The sequence below is a fragment of the Rana temporaria genome, chromosome 3 (assembly GCF_905171775.1).
Source record: "Rana temporaria chromosome 3, aRanTem1.1, whole genome shotgun sequence".
Classification (NCBI taxonomy): Eukaryota; Metazoa; Chordata; class Amphibia; order Anura; family Ranidae; genus Rana; species Rana temporaria.
The window spans coordinates 480,303,933-480,325,886 of record NC_053491.1 but is presented as its reverse complement, the minus strand read 5'-3'; the positions used below and the strand labels follow the sequence as shown (position 1 = coordinate 480,325,886).

At 47.0% G+C, this 21,954-nt stretch overlaps 1 protein-coding gene across 2 annotated transcripts in view; it reads right to left on the bottom strand.

The window, feature by feature from the left end:
• Positions 1-21,954, bottom strand: part of LRCH4 (leucine rich repeats and calponin homology domain containing 4) — a 124,592-nt gene that overhangs the window by 16,285 nt on the left and 86,353 nt on the right. The window contains exons 8-19 of one of the 2 annotated variants that reach the window (XM_040346981.1): positions 20,945-21,032; positions 20,429-20,529; positions 20,180-20,241; positions 17,664-17,825; positions 17,488-17,547; positions 12,865-12,901; positions 11,626-11,677; positions 11,363-11,437; positions 9,087-9,178; positions 5,546-5,683; positions 5,385-5,462; positions 1,087-1,994 (exon numbers count right to left, since the gene is read on the bottom strand). In XM_040346981.1, coding sequence (XP_040202915.1) covers positions 1,740-1,994; positions 5,385-5,462; positions 5,546-5,683; positions 9,087-9,178; positions 11,363-11,437; positions 11,626-11,677; positions 12,865-12,901; positions 17,488-17,547; positions 17,664-17,825; positions 20,180-20,241; positions 20,429-20,529; positions 20,945-21,032 — 1,200 coding nt within the window. In that variant the 3' untranslated portion in view covers positions 1,087-1,739. Of the gene's footprint in view, positions 1-1,086; positions 1,995-5,384; positions 5,463-5,545; positions 5,684-9,086; positions 9,179-11,362; positions 11,438-11,625; positions 11,678-12,864; positions 12,902-17,487; positions 17,548-17,663; positions 17,826-20,179; positions 20,242-20,428; positions 20,530-20,944; positions 21,033-21,954 lie in introns of those variants that run through there. The other variant, XM_040346980.1, reaches the window with a different exon arrangement.

Sequence of the window (21,954 nt, the reverse complement as noted above, 5' to 3'; positions counted from 1 at the left end):
GGCCATTTTGAAGTCAGCCATTTTGAATCCAACTTTTGTTTTTGGTGTATCCATATAAATGGCCCACCCTGTACATTGATGAGGGGTTGCTTGCATGAGGGGCTACTACACTGATGAGGGGTTGCTTGCATGAGGAGGGGCTACTAAATTGATGAGGGATTGCTTGCATGAGGGGCTACTACACATTGATGAGGGGTTGCTTGCATGAGGAGGGGCTACTACAGGGTGGGCCATTTATATGGATCCACCCGGGTGGGCCATTTATATGAATACACCTTAATAAAATGGGAATGGTTGGTGATATTAACTTCCTGTTTGTGGCACATTAGTATATGTAAGGGGGGAAAACTTTTCAAGATGGGTGGTGACCATGGCGGCCATTTTGAAGTCGGCCATTTTGAATCCAACTTTTGTTTTTGGTGTATCCATATAAATGGCCCACCCTGTACATTGATAAGGGGTTGCTTGCATGAGGAGGGGCTACTACACATTGATGAGGGGTTGCTTGCATGAGGAGGGGCTACTACATTGATGAGGGGTTGCTTGCATGAGGAGGGGCTACTACATTGATGAGGGGTTGCTTGTATGAGGAGGGGCTACTACATTGATGAGGGGTTGCTGGCATGAGGGGGGGGCTACTACATTGATAAGGGGTTGCTTGCATGAGGAGGGGCTACTAAATTGATGAGGGATTGCTTGCATGAGGAGGGGCTGCTACAGGGTGGGCCATTTATATGGATACACCTTAATAAAATGGGAATGGTTGGTGATATTAACTTCCTGTTTGTGGCACATTAGTATATGTGAGGGGGGAAACTTTTCAAGATGGGTGGTGACCATGGCGGCCATTTTGAAGTCAGCCATTTTGAATCCAACTTTTGTTTTTGGTGTATCCATATAAATGGCCCACCCTGTACATTGATGAGGGGATGCTTGCACGAGGAGGGGCTACTACACATTGATGAGGGGTTGCTTGTATGAGGAGGGGCTACAACATTGATGAGGGGTTGCTTGCATGAGGAGGGGCTACTACATTGATGAGGGGGGGTTGCTTTTGAGAAAAAAAAAAAAACACATTGACCAATCTTCATCAGAGTCTTCTATTAAAGCATAGTCTTACATTCCCAGGGGTAGCCAATTTAATGGAGACAACCCGTATTTTGCACTCTGAAATCAAGTTCAATGTAGGTTGTGGAGTGTTAAGGATCCATTCGGACAGAAAAAAAAAAAATCATTGCTTTCCAAAGAATTTAATACATCAGTGGTCCCTGAACCCTCAATCAAGGAGTGAGTAGTGGTTCCTCCTTTTCCATTGGCTGGCTGGCTGAAGCCAGGCCTCTCAAAAAAGGCAGCTATTGGTGATCCCCCCACGACATCATGTAGACTGAAAAAAGGCACAGAAGGCATCCAAAAACGCCAAAGTCAACCTTGACATAGCGCCAATGAAACATGGCACCAAGATGGCAGATTTGGCCACCACCCATTGGCAAACCACAGTGGGTACTTCTGGAAAAAAAGGCCACTTTGGGAAAGGCTGTAGTGTCCAGTCCGACTTTAGTGTTTAAATAAAAAAGTATAACCTGAAAAATTCATTGAAACCTAAACCTAGTGAACAGCTCTTGTGAGGAAATCCAACCTCCGCTATGGAGACGAAGTCCCAATTTTTCTTGGAGAACAGACACACAGTGTCACGTCTTTTTTTTTGTTATCGCCAAAAGGGAAGCCATATGGACTGGCTCCTACAGGACAGACAGTTTGCTGAAGGCCACGCAGAGGGCCAGCATTAGCAGAGCGTAGAAGAGCAGGAAGCCGTGGTGTTGATAGAGCAGCTGCAGGAGAGTAGAACGCGTCGCTGTCTCCTCGGAGAGGGCGGAGCTCGGGTTGCTCGTGGGAGTGTCACTGGAGGCAAGGAGCAGCAGCAAAGAGGAGACCAACCTTTGAACGATGTCCAGGCTCCTTTCTCCCAGGATGTCAGAGGCCAAGCAGAGATCTCGCTGCATAGAGACAGGAGGGTGGAGGAGACATAGGCAGGGTAGGTTTTTGCGGAAGGGGGGGGGGGGGTGGAGGTTCAGTTCATGCAATGCAGGAGGAGGAAGGATCAAACAGGAGTCACAAATAAAGGAGTTCGACAGCCAAAAGGTGAAAGAGGTGGTGAAGAGGGGGGGGGGGGGGGGGGGGGGGGGGGGGGGGGTAACATGCAAAGGAAAAAAAGAGAGAGAAAAAAAAAAAAGGAAAAGACCATAAAAGGAAGTAAAAAGGGAAAAAAGGAAGGAAGAGAAGCAAAAAAAAAAAAAAAAACATTAAAAAAGGGAGAAAACAAAAAAAAAAAATAGAAAAATACAAGAAAAAAGGAAAAATAAGAAAGGGAAAAGAAAAAAGGGAAAAGGAGAAAAAAAAGGAAAAGAAAAAGAAAGGGAAAAGGAGAAAAAAAAAAGGAAAAGAAAGGGAAAAGAAAAAGAAAGGGAAAAGGGAAAAGGAGAAAAAAAAGGAAAAAGCATAAAACAGGAAGGAAAAAAAAAACAGAAAAAGAAAAAGGAAAAAGGGAAAAAGAAAAAGGAAATGAAAAAGAAAAAGAAAAGGGAAAAAAAGAAAAAAAAAAAAAGAATAAAAAGGAAAAAAAGGAAAAAAAAAAAGAAAAAAAAAAAAAGGGAAAAGAAAAGGAAATGGAAAAAAAGAAAAAAGGAAAGAAAAAAACATAGAAAAAGAAAAGAAAAAGGGAAAAAGAAAGGGAAAAGAAAAGGAAAAGAAAGGGAAAAGAAAAGAAAAAGGAAAAGAAAAAATGAAAAAGCATAAAAAAGGATGGAAAAAAAAACATAAAAAAAAAAAAAAGAAAAGAAAAAAAGGGAAAAAGAAAAAAGGAAAAGAAAGGGAAAGCAAAAGAAAAAGAGAAAGAGAAAATAAAAAAGAAAGGGAAAAGAGAAAAGAAAAAAATAAGAGGAAAAAGGAAGGAAAAGAAAAAGGGGGTCACCAAAGGATCCAGAGAGAACAACGATAGGAAAAGTATTCACATGCATCGCAATAAGGAAAAGCCGTCAACAAAAAGGGGTCACCAATTAGAGCCACCACAAGCAAGAGAGGTTAGGATTGAGGTGGGGCATTCACCAGTAGAGGGCGGCAAAGACGTCACATGCAAATTACACAGTGCATGTCACCGGACAGAGAGGTGAAGGTGTCACGGGTAAAATATGCCAGAAATGAAGAGGAAGAAAAAATAAAAAAATAAATAAATAAAAAAACACATATGTTAATACAAACGAGGCATAAGCAGCACGTACACAAGCAAACAGACCAAAAAACACACAACAAATACACTTTATGAACACCTACTTGACCAACGCACCTACCTACGTGGTCTATGACCCACCAAATGATAGAATTCCGGTGGTTTCCACCAATTTAATGTTCTTACCCAGTACTATGTACATCAAACAAGTTATATATTTCATAGCCTTTCATAGTTGAAGACTACTGAATAAAAGGTGGGAAAACATAGGTAGAATTTTGGAACCGATTAAAGCAACTTGGTAGCCAACAGGTACTTTAGAGGCACATAAGAATCTATATATATATAAAATTATTAAACACAAAAATATATCAAACGATGCAACATCTGGGTGAAAACAGGCAACAAATCTTTGTAGTCATATGACAAAAATCATGACATTTATAACCATTGTTTGTACTGAGCAACGTGTTTCAACTCAGTCTTCATCAGGGGGACAAATAACATGTTGAATTCTAGGATACAAACGCTGATATACATTTATGTCACTAATTTTAAAAGGTTTAATATATTTTTATTAACCAGTTTTCAAATAAAACAGTTGGGGGTACAGAATAAAAGAAAAACAGGTGGGGTGGGTGGAAATGGTAAAAGCCACCACCACCCTAATAGTACATAAAATTAGGTCAAGGAAATTCAGATGTCACAGTGTAGTGGTTGCAGTCTATATCCTTTACATACAATGCATCCAAACAGTTGGGTAGGCAAAATTGTACATAAACCTGGGGTAGGGGAGGCGGTAAAGTAAGAGAGAAATGGGGGGGCGAGTGGGGGTATAGATATACATTTAGTTTGACTGTTCCTCTGTTTAACACTGTGGATGAGCATGGGTGGTTGGAAAGTCGTTCACCGGGGACGTGGTCATCAAGTCAAGTCATCTAGACCAGGGGTCATCAACCCTGTCCTCAGGGCCCACTAACAGGCCAGGTTTACGAGATAACTGAAATACATGACAGGTGATATCATTTTCTGCTCAGTGATTGCAGTATTCTACTCTGCATCTCCGCAAGGTAATACATAAAACCTGGCCTGTTAGTGGACCCTGAGAACAGGGTTGGTGGCCACTGATCTAGACCACTTATTCCAGTGATGTACCAGCTGTAAATTCTTAAGAAGAATCTGAGCTCATCCTCTAGCGATTCTGTTCAGTAGTCTTTACGAGGTTTATATCACTTATTTTAGTATACGCTGTGGGGACGGTTCACCATTTCTATGATACCATACAGATTATTAAATGTTTCATAATAACCTGTGTGTACTTTATTATTTTCGATCCTATGTTTGTAGCCTAGAATTCAACATGTTTTTTGTCCCCCTGATGAAAACGAGTTGAAACGAGTTTGGACCTTCATGCTCAATACAAACAACGGTTGTAAAGGTCATGATTTCACGAGACTAGAGAAGTCACTACATTAGAGATTTGGTGCCATTCTTTCCAAGCCTAATGCTGGCCAAACATGGGTCGAATTCTGAACTTCTGTTTCTTTCGAAAAATCGTAAATTAAGAATTTTTGTTAGAATTTCGCATCATTAGTGGGCCACAGCAATGTCAGATTTCCGTGCGGCCACCAAATTGTTTTTTAAATAAAACCAATTTCCAATTGATGGGAGAATCATGCGAGGACTAATCAAAAAAGAAAGGAGCATGACCTACAGTAGCCCCTTTTGCCCACAGGATACCTCCCCCTTGGGGGTCTCCCAAATGGTACTTTTTCTTTAGCATGACCTGTGACCTGGAAAGGAAAGAATATTCCTGACCATGAAACGTCTCTTCTATAGCAACCTGAGGTGAAATTGAAGGCTTGGTTGATTGAATTTCGAAATAATGGTGGCGCCATCGGATTACAAAACGCACCAAATTTCTAAAGAAAATGGGTCTGGAATTCGACCCACGAAAGGCCCGCATAACATGAGCCTTTTTGTACTATATCAGAATAAGGCTCAGTAAAGTGTTGGTGGCAGCCATAATTTGCTCATAAAGCATTAGCTACCGATTCCAAGAACCTATGTTGACCTGGCACTTGGAACCTGGGTGGCCCTGGCTCTGGGGACCTGTCCATCCCTATATCACAGCACAATTATAAAATCATGGTGGGCTTACCTCAGGGACGCCCAGCCTCTGGCATGCCTCCAGGAAGCTGTCCACGTTCTTGCGACATTTCACAGGGTTAAGTTTAGGCTGAAAAGAGAAAAAAGTGGAGCGTAAATGGAAGGTGGAAAGAGCTCCTCCATGGGCAGCCAGTCAATGCAGAGTCATCGTACCACAGCAGGTGAAGGCACGTGGAAAAACGGGATGGAGCGCGGCCGCAGGTGGTTCAGCAGCTGGCACAGAATGACGCCGTTGGCAAGAGACTCACAGAGCGGATCCTGAAGGGTGACGTTGAGGTGGGACTCAATATCCTGCAGGGGGACACAGAAATAATAAAATTACTGGCAGAAGAAGCAAAACAGATAAACGCCACGACTGCAAGGTGGCTGAAAAAAAGTATGTCTGGTTTTGGTTATTAAAAATTAACTTTATTTGTTCTACAATGTTAAAGATGATTTATTCAAGTAGCTTCCAAAGTTCTAATGATCAGGAACATACCCAGTATTTATATCCATACGGGTAACAAAGTCACCTTTATCCACTCACCATGACATCATTTGATGTGTCTAAAACATGTACTTGGACAATAGACATCCTCCTAGACCAAGGTTCCTCAACTAGGGTTCAATGGAATCCTAGGGTTCCTCCGGAGGTTGCTGGGGGCTCCATGGAATCCTAGGGTTCCTCCTGAGGTTACATGGAATCCTAGGGTTCCTCCAGAGGTTACATGGAATCCTAGGGTTCCTCCAGAGGTTACATGGAATCCTAGGGTTCCTCCAGAGGTTACATGGAATCCTAGGGTTCCTCCAGACGTTACATGGAATCCTAGGGTTCCTCCAGACGTTACATGGAATCCTAGGGTTCCTCCAGAGGTTACATGGAATCCTAGGGTTCCTCCAGAGGTTACATGGAATCCTAGGTGTGAAGGACTTTTTACCTATATGCTTCAGTTTAATCCTCCCTGCTTGTTTAAGGCTGTTAATGGTATTTACCCTTCTGCAGCCAGTCCTGTTTCAAATGTTAATTGCTCTAGCCCTGTGTTTACTGTGATTAGATAAGTGGCTCATGTTAATTAGGCTGATTGCTTCATTGTGGTAATTATCTCTCTATATGCGGAGCCGAACCGGCTAGATACTGATTAGTTCAAAGAAATATCTTTATTTCAAAGGATCTGTATTGAAGACCCCCCACTGTGTAAGGGGGGGCAGAGATTTGTCATTGTAACAGTTGTAACCACATATAAGCTCTGTTTTTTTACCATTAAAAGTCTGTGTTGTTCCAGCATTAAGCCTTGGTTCATGTATGGATGCTTCTGTGATTTATTTTATGGGAAGAAGGGACTGTTTGACGGGGATATCATACCAATACCGTCACACTAGGGTTCCTCCAGAGGTTACATGGAATCCTAGGGTTCCTCCAGAGGTTACATGGAATCCTAGGGTTCCTCCAGAGGTTACATGGAATCCTAGGGTTCCTCCAGAGGTTACATGTTTTTTTTGATGAAATGCTAGGGTTCCTCCGGAGGTTGCTGGGGGTTCCTTGAGCAATTAGCAATCTCTACCTCTCAGATAAGTTCCCTCTGATACAACTGATCCGTTTGGATATTTGCAAGGGGGTTATTCTTCCCAATGACCACAACTGTAAGGAACATTCTTCCTCAACCAGGGTTCAGTGAAACCCTTATTCCAAAAGGTTCCCAGGGGTTTCCTGAGCAATAAGCAATTTCTGCCTCTCGGAGGCCATCTGTAGGGGGGTTACTGACCACAAGTTACATTCTTCCTCAACCAGGGCTCGATGCAACCCTTGGGTTCCTCCAGAGGTTCCTTGAGCAATAAACAAACTCTACCTCTCAGATAAGTTCTCACTGACACCACTGATCTTATTAGCCATCTGTAAGGGGGCAATTCTTCCCAATGACCACAAGTGTAAGGAACATTCTTCCTCAACCAGGGTTCCATGGAACAGTTTGGTTCCTCCAGAGGTTACTAGGGGTTCTTTGAGTAATGAGCAATCTCTACTTCTCAGATAAGTTCCCTAATCTCTCATCGATCTTTTTAGCCAGGGAGATTTTAAAAATGGATTATAGGCATTTATGTAGCACCAACAATTTGCACAGAGTTCCATCTGCTCTTTGTGCGTTCCGTGTGACACAGAAAGGTTGTAGGAGAAAAACTGTCGAGAGGACATACCGCCTTCTATAGCCAAGTGTCTGAGATGCAAGCTGTCCACCACACATCCACAAAGGTGGACCAGTGAAACCAACCACCCCCCTCTGGAAAGAGTATGTACCTTCCTGTACAGGAAGGCTTGTTTGTGAAGTTGGCCATGACTTGCAAGGGAGTTGGGGGGGGGGGGGTGTAACGACAATCTTGTTTTTTTTTTACATGGACATCAAGGGAGTGAGTTATTATTATTATTGGACTGCGAATCTTCGTTCTCCTTTTGATTTGTAGCGGGTCTTGGGGTGAAGTGCTTTATTTTCTCGCATAGGTATTGCGGAGCGCTTCCTTGTGTACATTTGTGAGTGAGGCAGAGGGTCTTGAATCTAATCCGATCCTTCATGGCTAGCCAATGGAGAGTCCTCAGGGACGGGGTGATGGATTCCCAGGGTTTTTTTCCCCGTTACCAGTCTGGCTGCTGTGTTCTGGATGACTTGTAGATGTGAAATTTGGTATTTGGGAAGTCCAAGGTAGAGAGAGTTTTGGGAGTCGGGAATTGATGATTGTTCCAACTACTACTACTGCTGTCTCCTTCCGGGATGAATCTACGCAACTGGCGAAGAAGGTAGTGAGATCCGCCGACTACTGATACCATTTGTGTGTCCATAGTCATGTCTGAGTCAAAGATGACTTCAAGGCTTTTGATTGTGGTGCTTGTGGTGATGGTTTGTCCCAGGATGGTGGGTGGTGTGCATGTTGTGCTAGGGTTTTTCTTTTGGTTTGCGTGGAGAAAGAAGTTCTGTTTTGGATCCATTAAGTTTGAGGAAGCTCTCCGTCATCCAATCGTCAATGATAGGCAGTTTTCTAGTGCGTGGAAAAACAAAGGGTCATCTTGGAACAGATAGAGCAAGAAGATGCTGAAGTCTGTTCCTTATGTTTTTTCCACTGAGGTAAATGGGTACTCTTGCCACTAGTAGCATTCTTGATGAGGTTGTCAAGAGGTGGTCTGAAGAGACTTTAGACGAACAAGTGCATGAAATGGGATCAAATGCTTCCCACAAACCTTTACAGCAGAAATTAAAATGCTGAAGTCTTTTGCTCCAGGCGTTCTTTAAGCGCGCCTTTAATGTGGGAGTAATAGTTATAGACTGCCACTCATCAATTAAGGACTGGAGAATCTGCGGCAGATGGAATGGCTCGGAAACAAATTCCTGCTAATCAGATATAGAATCTGCAGGAGAGGGATAAAAAGTCTTCCATTGCTGTAGTAAAAAGAATAATAATAATCAGCTGAGAGGGGGAGATTCAAGCCACTCAACAAAGCCAAAGAGGACATGGAGGATGGAGGAGACCCTAAAAGCAGAAGATATGATTTTATGCTGCAGACATCGGCACAGTCAGTAGGTGCACTGCAAGCAGCCCCTGAGCCATTAGTAGAATATGAGTTCGGGGGAACCTGGTACAGCTAGACTGCCCCCCCCCCCCCTCCAACCCAGGTGGAAAAACATAAAAGGCCATTGGGTAAATATCCGCTTGGTTGGGGAGTCCAATGTACCTTGCGTAGTTGTGCTGTCTTCTCATCAGATGGAGCTCGGGAAGTGCGCATCCGGACAGGACTGGATCCCTCTCCTAAGCTCTGGTCCGAACCTGAAAGAGGCAGAGATGAAAGAGCGTGAAAAAGAAAGGAGAGAGCGAGAGAGCGCGCGCGCGCGAGAGAAAGCGAGCGTGAGAGCGAGCGCGCAAGAGAGATGATGGGGGTTGACGGAAAGGGAAAGTAAGACAGAAAAGGAAGAGAAAGGCAGCATAAGAAAGGAAGGAGAAGGACAGCAAAAGAAAGAAGAAAGAAAATTAAGATTAATAGAAAAAAAAAAAAAAGAAAAATTAAAAGGGTAAAAAATGAAGGCCGGAAAAGAAAGGGGAGGGGGGTGTTGGGTGAGAAAGAAGAAAAGGAAAGAAAGAAAGAAAGAAAGAGCAAGAAAGAAAGAAAAGAGCAAGAAAGAAAGAGCAAGAAAGAAAGAGCAAGAAAGAAAGAAAGAAAAGAGCAAGAAAGAAAGAAAAGAGCAAGAAAGAAAGAGCAAGAAAGAAAGAAAGAAAGAGCAAGAAAGAAAGAGCAAGAAAGAAAGAGCAAGAAAGAAAGAGCAAGAAAGAAAGAGCAAGAAAGAAAGAGCAAGAAAGAAAGAGCAAGAAAGAAAGAGCAAGAAAGAAAGAGCAAGAAAGAGCAAGAAAGAAAGAGCAAGAAAGAGCAAGAAAGAAAGAGCAAGAAAGAAAGAGCAAGAAAGAAAGAGCAAGAAAGAAAGAGCAAGAAAGAAAGAGCAAGAAAGAAAGAAAGAAAGAGCAAGAAAGAAAGAGCAAGAAAGAGCAAGAAAGAAAGAAAGAGCAAGAAAGAAAGAGCAAGAAAGAAAGAGCAAGAAAGAAAGAAAGAGCAAGAAAGAAAGAAAGAAAGAGCAAGAAAGAAAGAGCAAGAAAGAGCAAGAAAGAAAGAGCAAGAAAGAGCAAGAAAGAAAGAGCAAGAAAGAGCAAGAAAGAAAGAGCAAGAAAGAAAGAGCAAGAAAGAGCAAGAAAGAAAGAGCAAGAAAGAGCAAGAAAGAAAGAGCAAGAAAGAGCAAGAAAGAAAGAGCAAGAAAGAGCAAGAAAGAAAGAGCAAGAAAGAAAGAGCAAGAAAGAGCAAGAAAGAAAGAGCAAGAAAGAGCAAGAAAGAAAGAGCAAGAAAGAGCAAGAAAGAAAGAGCAAGAAAGAGCAAGAAAGAAAGAGCAAGAAAGAGCAAGAAAGAAAGAGCAAGAAAGAGCAAGAAAGAAAGAGCAAGAAAGAGCAAGAAAGAAAGAGCAAGAAAGAGCAAGAAAGAAAGAGAAAGAAAGAGCAAGAAAGAAAGAGAAAGAAAGAGCAAGAAAGAAAGAGCAAGAAAGAAAGAGCAAGAAAGAAAGAAAGAAAGAGCAAGAAAGAAAGAAAGAGCAAGAAAGAAAGAGCAAGAAAGAGCAAGAAAGAAAGAGCGAGCAAGAAAGAAAGAGCGAGCAAGAAAGAAAGAGCGAGCAAGAAAGAAAGAGCGAGCAAGAAAGAAAGAGCGAGCAAGAAAGAAAGAGCGAGCAAGAAAGAAAGAGCGAGAAAGAAAGAGCGAGAAAGAAAGAGCGAGAAAGAAAGAGCGAGCAAGAAAGAAAGAGCGAGAAAGAAAGAAAGAGCAAGAAAGAAAGAAAGAGCAAGAAAGAAAGAGCGAGCGAGCAAGAAAGAAAGAAAGAGCAAGAAAGAAAGAAAGAGCGAGCAAGAAAGAAAGAAAGAAAGAAAGAGCAAGAAAGAAAGAGCAAGAAAGAAAGAAAGAGCAAGAAAGAAAGAGCAAGAAAGAAAGAGCAAGAAAGAAAGAGCGAGCGAGCGAAAGAGCGAGCGAGCGAAAGAAAGAAAGAGCGAGCAAGAAAGAAAGAGCGAGCAAGAAAGAAAGAGCGAGCAAGAAAGAAAGAGCGAGCAAGAAAGAAAGAGCGAGCAAGAAAGAAAGAGCGAGCAAGAAAGAAAGAGCGAGCAAGAAAGAAAGAGCAAGAAAGAAAGAGCAAGAAAGAAAGAAAGAGCGAGCAAGAAAGAAAGAGCAAGAAAGAAAGAAAGAAAGAAAGAGCGAGAAAGAAAAAGAAAAAAAAAAGTCAGAAAGGGAAAGAAAAAGACAGAAAACGAATGAAGGAAAAAAAGAGAGGGAAGGAAAAAAGGAATATCTATCAATGTATATTGCAGCACAGAAGGACAGAGTGCCAAGCCTCTAGGACTGTGTCCCTTCATTAGCAATCATTGGATGAGGATCAGTAAGAATGATTTGTGTCTAGGAAAGGATGGCAGTGTTACGGAACGATCGCTCACCTGACTGACTGAGTGCGGCTCCGCGGGAAGACGATCGGAAGAGGAAACTCCTGGGCTTCTGGGTCACAGAGGAGTCTGGAAGAGACACACATACGGGTCAGTGACACAGAAGCTCGGTTACACGGCAGTGTAGGGTAAACAGCGAGAAGCTTCATCAATCCATAGACAGTGAGGAGTATACAGGAACACAATTCATATAACACCCCCAGCAATCCCTCCTATTAGCCAACAATGGGGAAGTCTTCAATGTTCCTGAGACATACCTGAGGGCCCAGAGGGAGGAGAGATGGGGGAAAAGACGTTGTTTTGACTTCCCTGCATGGAACACAAACAGGAAATGATCAGAAAAACACATTGCGATAGTTCAGTCACAGATTATTCTACAGACACTGGTTAGCAGTGCGGTCATTCACAGCCAGGCTGGTTCTCTCAGAGAATAGGTGCAGGAACACAACCCCCCCATAGGGGGAGAGCTTGCAGCACCAATGAGTGGGTGTGGCCAAACTGAACAGTGGGAGGGCTTTAAAAGGCATTGATGAATACAGGAGCTACGTACAAGGCGCAGGCCTCAGGAGTGCGCTATATACATGAAGGGTGCAAGGATCAGGAGTGCCCCATATATTCAGGGCGCAGGGCTCAGCAGTGCCCTATATATTCCGGGTGCAGGGCTCAGGAGTGCCCTATATATTCCGGGCACAGGAGTGCCCTATATATTTAGGGTGCAGGGCTCAGGAGTGCCCTATATATTCCGGGCACAGGAGTGCCCTACATATTAAGGGTGCAGGGCTCAGGAGTGCCCTACATATTCAGGGTGCAGGGCTCAGGAGTGCCCTACATATTCAGGGTGCAGGGCTCAGGAGTGCCCTACATATTCAGGGTGGCAGGGCTCAGGAGTGCCCTATATATTCAGAGTGCCAGGGCTCAGGAGTGCCCTATATATTCAGAGTGCCAGGGCTCAGGAGTGCCCTATATATTCAGGGTGCAGGGCTCAGGAGTGCCCTATATATTCAGGGTGCCAGGGCTCAGGAGTGCCCTATATATTCAGGGTGCAAGGCTCAGGAGTGCCCTATATATTCAGGGAGCAGAGGGCTCAGGAGTGCCCTATATATTCAAGGAGCGGAGGGCTCAGGAGTGCCCTATATATTTCAAGGAGCGGAGGGCTCAGGAGTGTCCTATATATTCAGAGTGCAGGGCTCAGGAGTGCCCTATATATTCAGGGTGCAGGGCTCAGGATTTTGAAGTGACACACAAGCCTGTTGGCCCTAATCCTGCCGCTAAACAAGTATGGCGCACACAAGGGTAGGCTCAATCACTTTGCTTCCTGAAAGATTTTTCGACACGTAAAATCTTGGCGTGCAATTGTAACATTCAGCAAAGTTCTTCACCACCCCATAGAATAGGCCGCAATAGGTGACTGGCTGCCAATAGTGATGATCCAATCAGGCATGGATGGGCGGGGTTTCTATTTTTCTGCAGTGAAAGGTGAAGAATTAGTAGATTACCTGACTCCGTAGTCTGGCACAGTTCTCAGAGGAGCCACTAGAGGGAGGAGAGAAGAGGGAAGGATAATAAATGTGTGCTTTGAAAGCAACAGTAAAACTATAAAATAATCCATACACATCCACTATATAATGGCCCCATTTTTCAGGACGTTTCTTACGGTGTTTTCGGTCTCCTTGCAACTTCCTCTGAACTCCTGAACCTATTCTTTTTCATCTAATTTCGAACGAGCGGTCTATTGGGTAAATTCAGGTACGGGCGCGCAATTTTAAGACGGCGTAGCCTAGCATGTTTACACTACGCCGCCTTAAGTAAGAGAGGCAAGTACATGATTCTCAAGGCACTTACCTCCTTACTTAGGGCAGCGTAGTGTAAACGCGGCGGGCGTAAGGGCACCTAATTCAAATGGGTTGGAGGGGGGCGTGTTTAATGGTAATGAGGCTTGACCTTAAGTTTTTGACGTTTTTTGGCTACTGCGCCGGGCGCCTACATTTCCCAGTGCGCATTGCGTCTAAGTACGCCGTACGGGCCTATTGATTACGACGTGGACGTAAACGACGTAAATCCCGATTCGCGGACTACTTACGCAAACGACGTAAAAATTTCGAATTTTGCGGCGGGAACGGCGGCCATACTTGACATTACTATTCCACTAGAGCCTAGCTCTAACTTTACGCGGCCTATCTCTTACGTAAACGGCGTAAAAGTACTGCGTCGGCCTGGCGTACGTTCGTGAATCGGCGTATCCCCTCATTTACATATTCTACGCCGACCGCAATGGAAGCGCCAACTAGCGGCCATCCAAAATATTGCAATCTAAGATAGGACGGAGCAAGCCGTCATATCTTAGATAGGTTTAAGCGTATCTCTGTTTGAGCATACACTTAAACTTAGGTCGGCGTAGATTCTGAGTTAGGTCGGCTTATCTACTGATAAGCCGGCCTAACTCTTTGTGAATCTACCTACAGGTTAGTTGTAGTGATGTGCACTGCTCTATGTGCACACTGCGCATCTCATAGTCCATCTCGGGAGCGAGCAAGGGAGGGTGCCTTGGTGTCTGACCTGTGGCCCTTTCAAACTGCGTGGCTCTCAGGGCCCCTGTGGACAGTAGAGGCTTTCCCTAGAGGCTTACTTCTATTCTTTAGACTGGTAGTTAATGGTTTGGTCTATTTCTTTCATCCTGTCCCTCCTTACATTCGTCTCCTCCGGTTCCTTTAGAAAGGATCTTGCTGGTCCACAACCAGACCATCTCCTACAACTTCTATAGGCTCCTCCCCAATAGGGTCACCAGGGTCCCTCTATATCTGAATACTGTGGAGAGGAACAAATCCCAAAAAGGCATGGACCCAGTAGGCATGGACCTATGGTCAGCAGATGGTCTGCAAGACCTCCTGGAGCGCTAATAGCTTTGTGAATGTTCAACTCCTACAGTATGTTTGCAGTCTATGAGATCTCTTCTATCTTGTCCGCAGTCTCTGACCTTTTCTAGCATGCCTGTGGTCTCTGGCAATCTCCTGTAGCATGCCTGTGGTCTCTGGCAATCTCCTGTAGCATGCCCGTGGTCTCTGGCAACCTCCTGAAGCATGCCCGTGGTCTCTGGCAACCTCCTGAAGCATGCCCGTGGTCTCTGGCAACCTCCTGAAGCATGCCCGTGGTCTCTGGCAACCTCCTGAAGCATGCCCGTGGTCTCTGGCAACCTCCTGAAGCATGCCCGTGGTCTCTGGCAACCTCCTGAAGCATGCCCGTGGTCTCTGGCAACCTCCTGAAGCATGCCCGTGGTCTCTGGCAACCTCCTGAAGCATGCCCGTGGTCTCTGGCAACCTCCTGAAGCATGCCCGTGGTCTCTGGCAACCTCCTGAAGCATGCCCGTGGTCTCTGGCAACCTCCTGAAGCATGCCCGTGGTCTCTGGCAACCTCCTGAAGCATGCCCGTGGTCTCTGGCAACCTCCTGAAGCATGCCCGTGGTCTCTGGCAACCTCCTGAAGCATGCCCGTGGTCTCTGGCAACCTCCTGAAGCATGCCCGTGGTCTCTGGCAACCTCCTGAAGCATGCCCGTGGTCTCTGGCAACCTCCTGATGCATGCCCGTGGTCTCTGGCAACCTCCTGATGCATGCCCGTGGTCTCTGGCAACCTCCTGATGCATGCCCGTGGTCTCTGGCAACCTCCTGATGCATGCCCGTGGTCTCTGGCAACCTCCTGAAGCATGCCCGTGGTCTCTGGCAACCTCCTGAAGCATGCCCGTGGTCTCTGGCAACCTCCTGAAGCATGCCCGTGGTCTCTGGCAACCTCCTGAAGCATGCCCGTGGTCTCTGGCAACCTCCTGAAGCATGCCCGTGGTCCCTGACCATCTCTTGTAGCATGCCTATAGTCTCTGCAGACATGATACAAGAGAAGGTCAGACACTACAGGCATGCCTGTAGTCTATGACCAGCTCTTGCGGCATGCCTGTAGTCTAGGACCAGCTCTTGCGGCATGCCTGTAGTCTAGGACCAGCTCTTGCGGCATGCCTGTAGTCTATGACCAGCTCTTGCGGCATGCCTGTAGTCTATGACCAGCTCTTGCGGCATGCCTGTAGTCTATGACCAGCTCTTGCGGCATGCCTGTAGTCTATGACCAGCTCTTGCGGCATGCCTGTAGTCTATGACCAGCTCTTGCGGCATGCCTGTAGTCTATGACCAGCTCTTGCGGCATGCCTGTAGTCTCTGACCATCTCTTGCGGCATGCCTGTAGTCTCTGACCAGCTCTTGCGGCATGCCTGTAGTCTCTGACCAGCTCTTGTGGCATGCACGTAGTCTCTAGCAATCTCTTGTAGCATGCCTTCGGTCTCTGACTATCTCTTGAAGCATGCCTGTAGTCTGACCATCTCTTGTAGCATGCCTATAGTCTCTGTAGACATGATACAAGAGAAGGTCAGAGACTACAGGCATGCTACAAGAGATTTCCAGTCTCTGATCTTCTTTTCTATAATGCCAATTGTCTCTGACTTGACCATCTCTTGTAGCAGCATGCCTGTAGTCTCCGACCATCTCCTGTAGCATGCCTGTAGTCTCCGACCATCTCTTGTAGCATGCCTGTAGTCTCCGACCATCTCTTGTAGCATGCCTGTAGTCTCCGACCATCTCTTGTAGCATGCCTGTAGTCTCCGACCATCTCTTGTACCAGGTCAGCAGTCTCTGACCATCTCTTGTACCAGGTCAGCAGTCTCTGACCACCTTTTGTAGCATGCCTTTGGTCTCTGGCAATCTCTTGTAGCATGCCTTTGGTCTCTGGCAATCTCTTGTAGCATGCCTTTGGTCTCTGGCAATCTCTTGTAGCATGCCTTTGGTCTCTGGCAATCTCTTGTAGCATGCCTTTGGTCTCTGGCAATCTCTTGTAGCATGCCTTTGGTCTCTGGCAATCTCTTGTAGCATGCCTTTGGTCTCTGGCAATCTCTTGTAGCATGCCTTTGGTCTCTGGCAATCTCTTGTAGCATGCCTTTGGTCTCTGGCAATCTCTTGTAGCATGCCTTTGGTCTCTGGCAATCTCTTGTAGCATGCCTTTGGTCTCTGGCAATCTCTTGTAGCATGCCTTTGGTCTCTGGCAATCTCTTGTAGCATGCCTTTGGTCTCTGGCAATCTCTTGTAGCATGCCTTTGGTCTCTGGCAATCTCTTGTAGCATGCCTTTGGTCTCTGGCAATCTCTTGTAGCATGCCTTTGGTCTCTGGCAATCTCTTGCAGCATATCCAGTCTCTGACATTCACTGGTCCACTGTCTCTGATCATCTCTTGTACCATGTCTATAGCCCTCAACCACCTCCTGTTGCCGGCCTCCAGACATCTTACATTCCCTGGATGATATGAGGGACCCTTTTGTGATGTGACACTTTCGCCCCCCCTCTATCATGAACGCAAACCACCACTGGGTTAAAGACTCTTCTACCACTGGGGGAACCCTGTCTGGACAGGAAGTGATGGGAAATCTCTCCAATGAGGAAGGGTTACATCCTCCGACAAAGTACTTTATTGCTGTCTGTGCAGGAACAGGAAGTGAGAAATCCTCCAATGGGAGCTCAGACAGAAATAAAAACCTCTACTGGCTTATCCAGTAGAGGGAGGTGGAGCAAAGACAGTAGAGATTGTTCTAGACCACAGGTGTCAAACACAAGGCCCGCGGGCCAAATCTGGTCACCAGGCAATTTCATGTGGCCCTCGCACCTCCAGCCCTCCACTGGTCCGCCTCCAGACCCTTACTTTCTCCTTTTAAGAAATGCATCCAGCTTCTTCCCTGCAGCAGCATAAGGAAAGGGGGGTGCACTGTTATGTAAGGGAGAGTGGGGGGACTCAACTTCTGATGGTGGGGTGGCTCTTGACATCTAATGTAAGGGGAGGCGTTGGACATCTAATCTTACAGATACAACCGGCCCTTTTGAGGACAATCATAATGCGGATACGGCCCACAATGAAATTGAGCTTGACACCCCCTGCTCTAGACCATGGGTGCTCAACCTGTGGCCCTCCAGTTGTTGCAAAACTACAAGTCCCATCATGCCTCTGCCTTGGGGAATCATGTTTAGAACTGTCAGTAGCTTGCAATGCCACAGGTTGAGTACCCATATGTTCTAGACGATCACACACAGTCCTACTCACTTCACGACTTCACTCTGACTCTGAGCTGGAGGAGTGCTGGTGGGCACGGCCTTGTGTAAGCTGCAAAACACAACAAAGCTGCAATCAGAAAGGAATCCACATCACCGGGGGGGGAGGGAGAATAGGTGTGTGCCCCCCCCCCCCCATAACTAACACAGACTTTCCGGGGCCCCCACCTCTCTCTCTGCTCCACAGACGGCCTCCGCAGACCCTCCTGCTTCTGCTGAAGCTGCTGCCTCTCCCGTTCCCTCCAGAGGAGCAACGTCTCCGGCCTCCGCCTCTCCTCTACGGCCCGATCCTGGCGGGAGATGCTGGGAGACGGCGGAGACGGTGCCGGCCTGTAATACAAGGGGGGGGGGGGGGAATCAGAGTCACCAGGAGTACAGCAATAATCATCCAACATTCTTATATCACAACCACCCCCACTATTTAACCACTTCTCCACCGAGGACGTCACGTGACGTCCTCGACTTTGTGCGGCGATATGTGAATGATGGGGGCAGCTACAGGCATCATTCAGATATTGTTTTCTGCCGTAGATTCTGTGCACCATAAAAATGATCATAGCGGCAGTTCCGCCGCTTAATCGTTCTTATAGGCGGCGGGGGAGGGCGTATAAAAATGGGTCACTTTTATTCCTATTACAAGGAATGTAAACATCCCTTGTAAAATAAATGATGACAGGTCCTCTTTATGGAGAAATCTGGGGACCCCAAATCTCTCCTCTAGCTTTAAAAGCAAACATTTTTTTTTTTATTTTTTTTAGAAGGTTTACATCCGCTCTAGACCGGAAATGATGTCAGTCCTCCAAGACCATAGAGGTGATCAGAGACGACCACCTGGTCTCTAGTAACCTCTATGGCCAGCCGCTCAAACTGTCATTTTTCGAATGTGCAGTAAAAACAGTAAACCGGGGAAACACTGCTGAGCGGCGGGATGGGTTTAGGGGAGAAGACCCCTCCTGCTGCTTCTGAAAAACTGATCCAGAGGCTAATTAGCCACTTGGACCGCTTTCATGAGAAAAAACAAAAATACGAGGGTTATAGCTGATAGCTTCAGCCATAATCCCGGTAAACCCCAATGTATAAATACGTCTTTTAGTTGGCAAGTGGTTATTGTAGGCCCAGTAATGTCATCAGTGGGTTCTCTATGCAATGCAGGCAGATCATAGCTGGTGGGAGGGGCCGGCAGGGTGCTGAAGTACTCCTCTCAAGAGCCCTCAGCCCTGAAGCAAAGCAGTGGGCTGGATCTTGGGAGGAGTTCAAATTCTTTGATTGGTGGATATTAGTCTGGAGGAGTGGGTGTTCCTAAGCAGGCTGGATTTGCATGCAGACCACCCCCCCCCCCGGGTAACGCCCACATGTGATGAAGAACCTCTATGGATTGAAAGAAGTGAAATCCCGGATGATATGGAGGGAGCGCCCAATCAGAGGGCCGGTCTATGACACCTCCGGGGTGATTGAAGCTCGGCACCATTCAAAATCAGAACAGCGAGGACATCTTGTGGTGATAAAGGATTACTGCGGGGGACAGTATTACAGCCTGAGACTTTTTTTCCCCCCTCTATATTATAGCCAAATTGAACCTTCACTTTAAATCAGCTGAACCCCTCATAATGGGCACAGCGGGTGTACAGACCCGGAAACTCAGCCCAGGGATGGTGGGAACCCCTCATAATGGGCACAGCAGGTGTACAGACCCAGGAACTCAGCACAGGGATGGTGGGAACCCCTCATAATGGGCACAGCGGGGGTACAGACCCGGAAACTCAGCCCAGGGATGGTGGGAACCCCTCATAATGGGTACAGCAGGTGTACAGACCTGGAAACTCAGCACAGGGATGGTGGAAACCCCTCATAATGGGCACAGCAGGTGTACAGACCCGGGAATTCAGCACAGGGATGGTGGGAACCCCTCATAATGGGCACAGCGGGGGTACAGACCCGGAAACTCAGCCCAGGGATGGTGGGAACCCCTCATAATGGGTACAGCAGGTGTACAGACCCGGAAACTCAGCACAGGGATGGTGGGAACCCCTCATAATGGGCACAGCAGGTGTACAGACCCGGAAACTCAGCACAGGGATGGTGGGAACCCCTCATAATGGGCACAGCAGGTGTACAGACCCGGAAACTCAGCACAGGGATGGTGGGAACCCCTCATAATGGGCACAGCAGGTGTACAGACCCGGAAACTCAGCACAGGGATGGTGGGAACCCCTCATAATGGGCACAGCAGGTGTACAGACCCGGGAACTCAGCACAGGGATGGTGGGAACCCCTCATAATGGGCACAGCAGGTGTACAGACCTGGAAACTCAGCACAGGGATGGTGGAAACCCCTCATAATGGGCACAGCAGGTGTACAGACCCGGGAATTCAGCACAGGGATGGTGGGAACCCCTCATAATGGGCACAGCAGGTGTACAAAACCAGGAACTCAGCACAAGGATGGTGGGAACCCCTCATGATGGGCAAAGGGGTACAGACTTGGGAACCCAGCACAGGGATGGTGGGAACCTCTCATAATGGGCACAGTAGGGGCACAGACCCAGGAACTCAGCACAGGGATTGTGAGAACCCCTCATAATGGGCACAGCAGGTGTACAGACCCGGGAACTCAGCACAGGGATGGTGGGAACCCCCCTCATAATGGCCACAGTAGGGGCACAGACCCAAGGCCTGACACTTACCCACAAACCAGGGTCCGCTCTTCTGCCCTTGGTGTAGAGTGCAAGTCCGGCTTCCGCTTGTCCTTTAAACAAACCACAATGAGATTTACCCCGAGATATATAAACATATACCGCAGTGCTGTACAGAGAACACTGAGCCAGTCACATCAGTCTCTGTACAGAGGAGCTTACACTCTAATGCCCCCCCCCCACAATTTTATCACCATCTACACATCACAGTATGGGGGGGGGGGGATAAGGAGTTCTCACCTGAGGGGTGACAGTCATATGCAGCCCAGTGTCAGACTTGGCATCCTCCTCTTCCTCGTTTGTACTGCTGTCTATGAAGTCGGGGGGCTCGTTATCTGTGTCTGGGGGGAGGGAGAAGAAATCCGATATTGTCAGAAATCCCGAGAGTTTTATTTCATTACAAGACGGGGTAACAAAGTACAAACAAGAAAGTCAAACTCTACTTTGTTCACCGTTATTTACTGCACCCCCCCCCCATGCATCTGATCTCGGACAGCAGGGGCAGTGAAGGGTGACTGGTCTCTGGGGGGCCTCCCCTGCAAGGTGATTGGTCTCTGGGGGGCCTCCTCTGCAGGGTGACTGGGCAAAGTCTGACAATGTCTTGTAAGTCCCAAACCAGATCACAGGTGAATAGCGCACACACATACCGGAGAGGTGGCTGGGACAATTCTAGGACTGTGGAGATCTGACTGGAGGTTTCCAAGGGATATAAATAAAAATAAAAAATAGAATAGATGGAATCTCCGGCCCACTTACCCGTCCCATTCACCTTCTCTCTGAGCAGTTTGGTGTCTCGGCCCAAACCAGCGACTCTGAAGGAAAGATCCGACATCTCATCTGCAGACTGAGAGAAACATCCATGTAAATCCCCCCAATACAATGTACTCATACCCCCCCCCCACCCAATACAATGTACTCCCCCCCCCCCCAATACATTGTACTCCCCCCCCCCCCCAATACAATGTACCCCTCCCCCTCCAATACATTGTACTCCCCCCCCCCCCCCCAATACATTGTACTCATACTCCACCCCCCCAATACAATGTACCCCCCCCCCAATACAATGTACTCCCCCCCCAATACATTGTACTCCCCCCCCCCCCAATACAATGTACTCATACTCCACCCCCCCAATACAATGTACTCCCCCCCCCCCCAATACAATGTACTCCCCCCCCCCTCCCAATACAATGTACTCATACTCCACCCCCCCAATACAATGTACTCCCCCCCCCCCAATACAATGTACCCCCCCCCCCAATACAATGTACTCCCCCCCCCTCCCAATACAATGTACTCATACTCCACCCCCCAATACAATGTACTCCCCCCCCCCCCAATACAATGTACCCCCCCCCCCCAATACAATGTACCCCCCCCCCCCAATACATTGTACTCCCCCCCCCCCAATACAACGTACTCATACTCCACCCCCCCAATACAATGTACTCCCCCCCCCCAATACAATGTACCCCCCCCCCAATACAATGTACTCCCCCCCCCCCAATACATTGTACTCCCCCCCCCCCAATACAACGTACTCATACTCCCCCCCCCCAATACAATGTACTCCCCCCCCCCAATACAATGTACCCCCCCCAATACAATGTACCCCCCCCCCCCCAATACAATGTACTCCCCCCCCCCCAATACAATGTACTCCCCCCCCCCCAATACAATGTACTCCCCCCCCCCAATACATTGTACTCCCCCCCCCCCCCAATACATTGTACTCCCCCCCCCAATACAATGTACTCATACTCCAC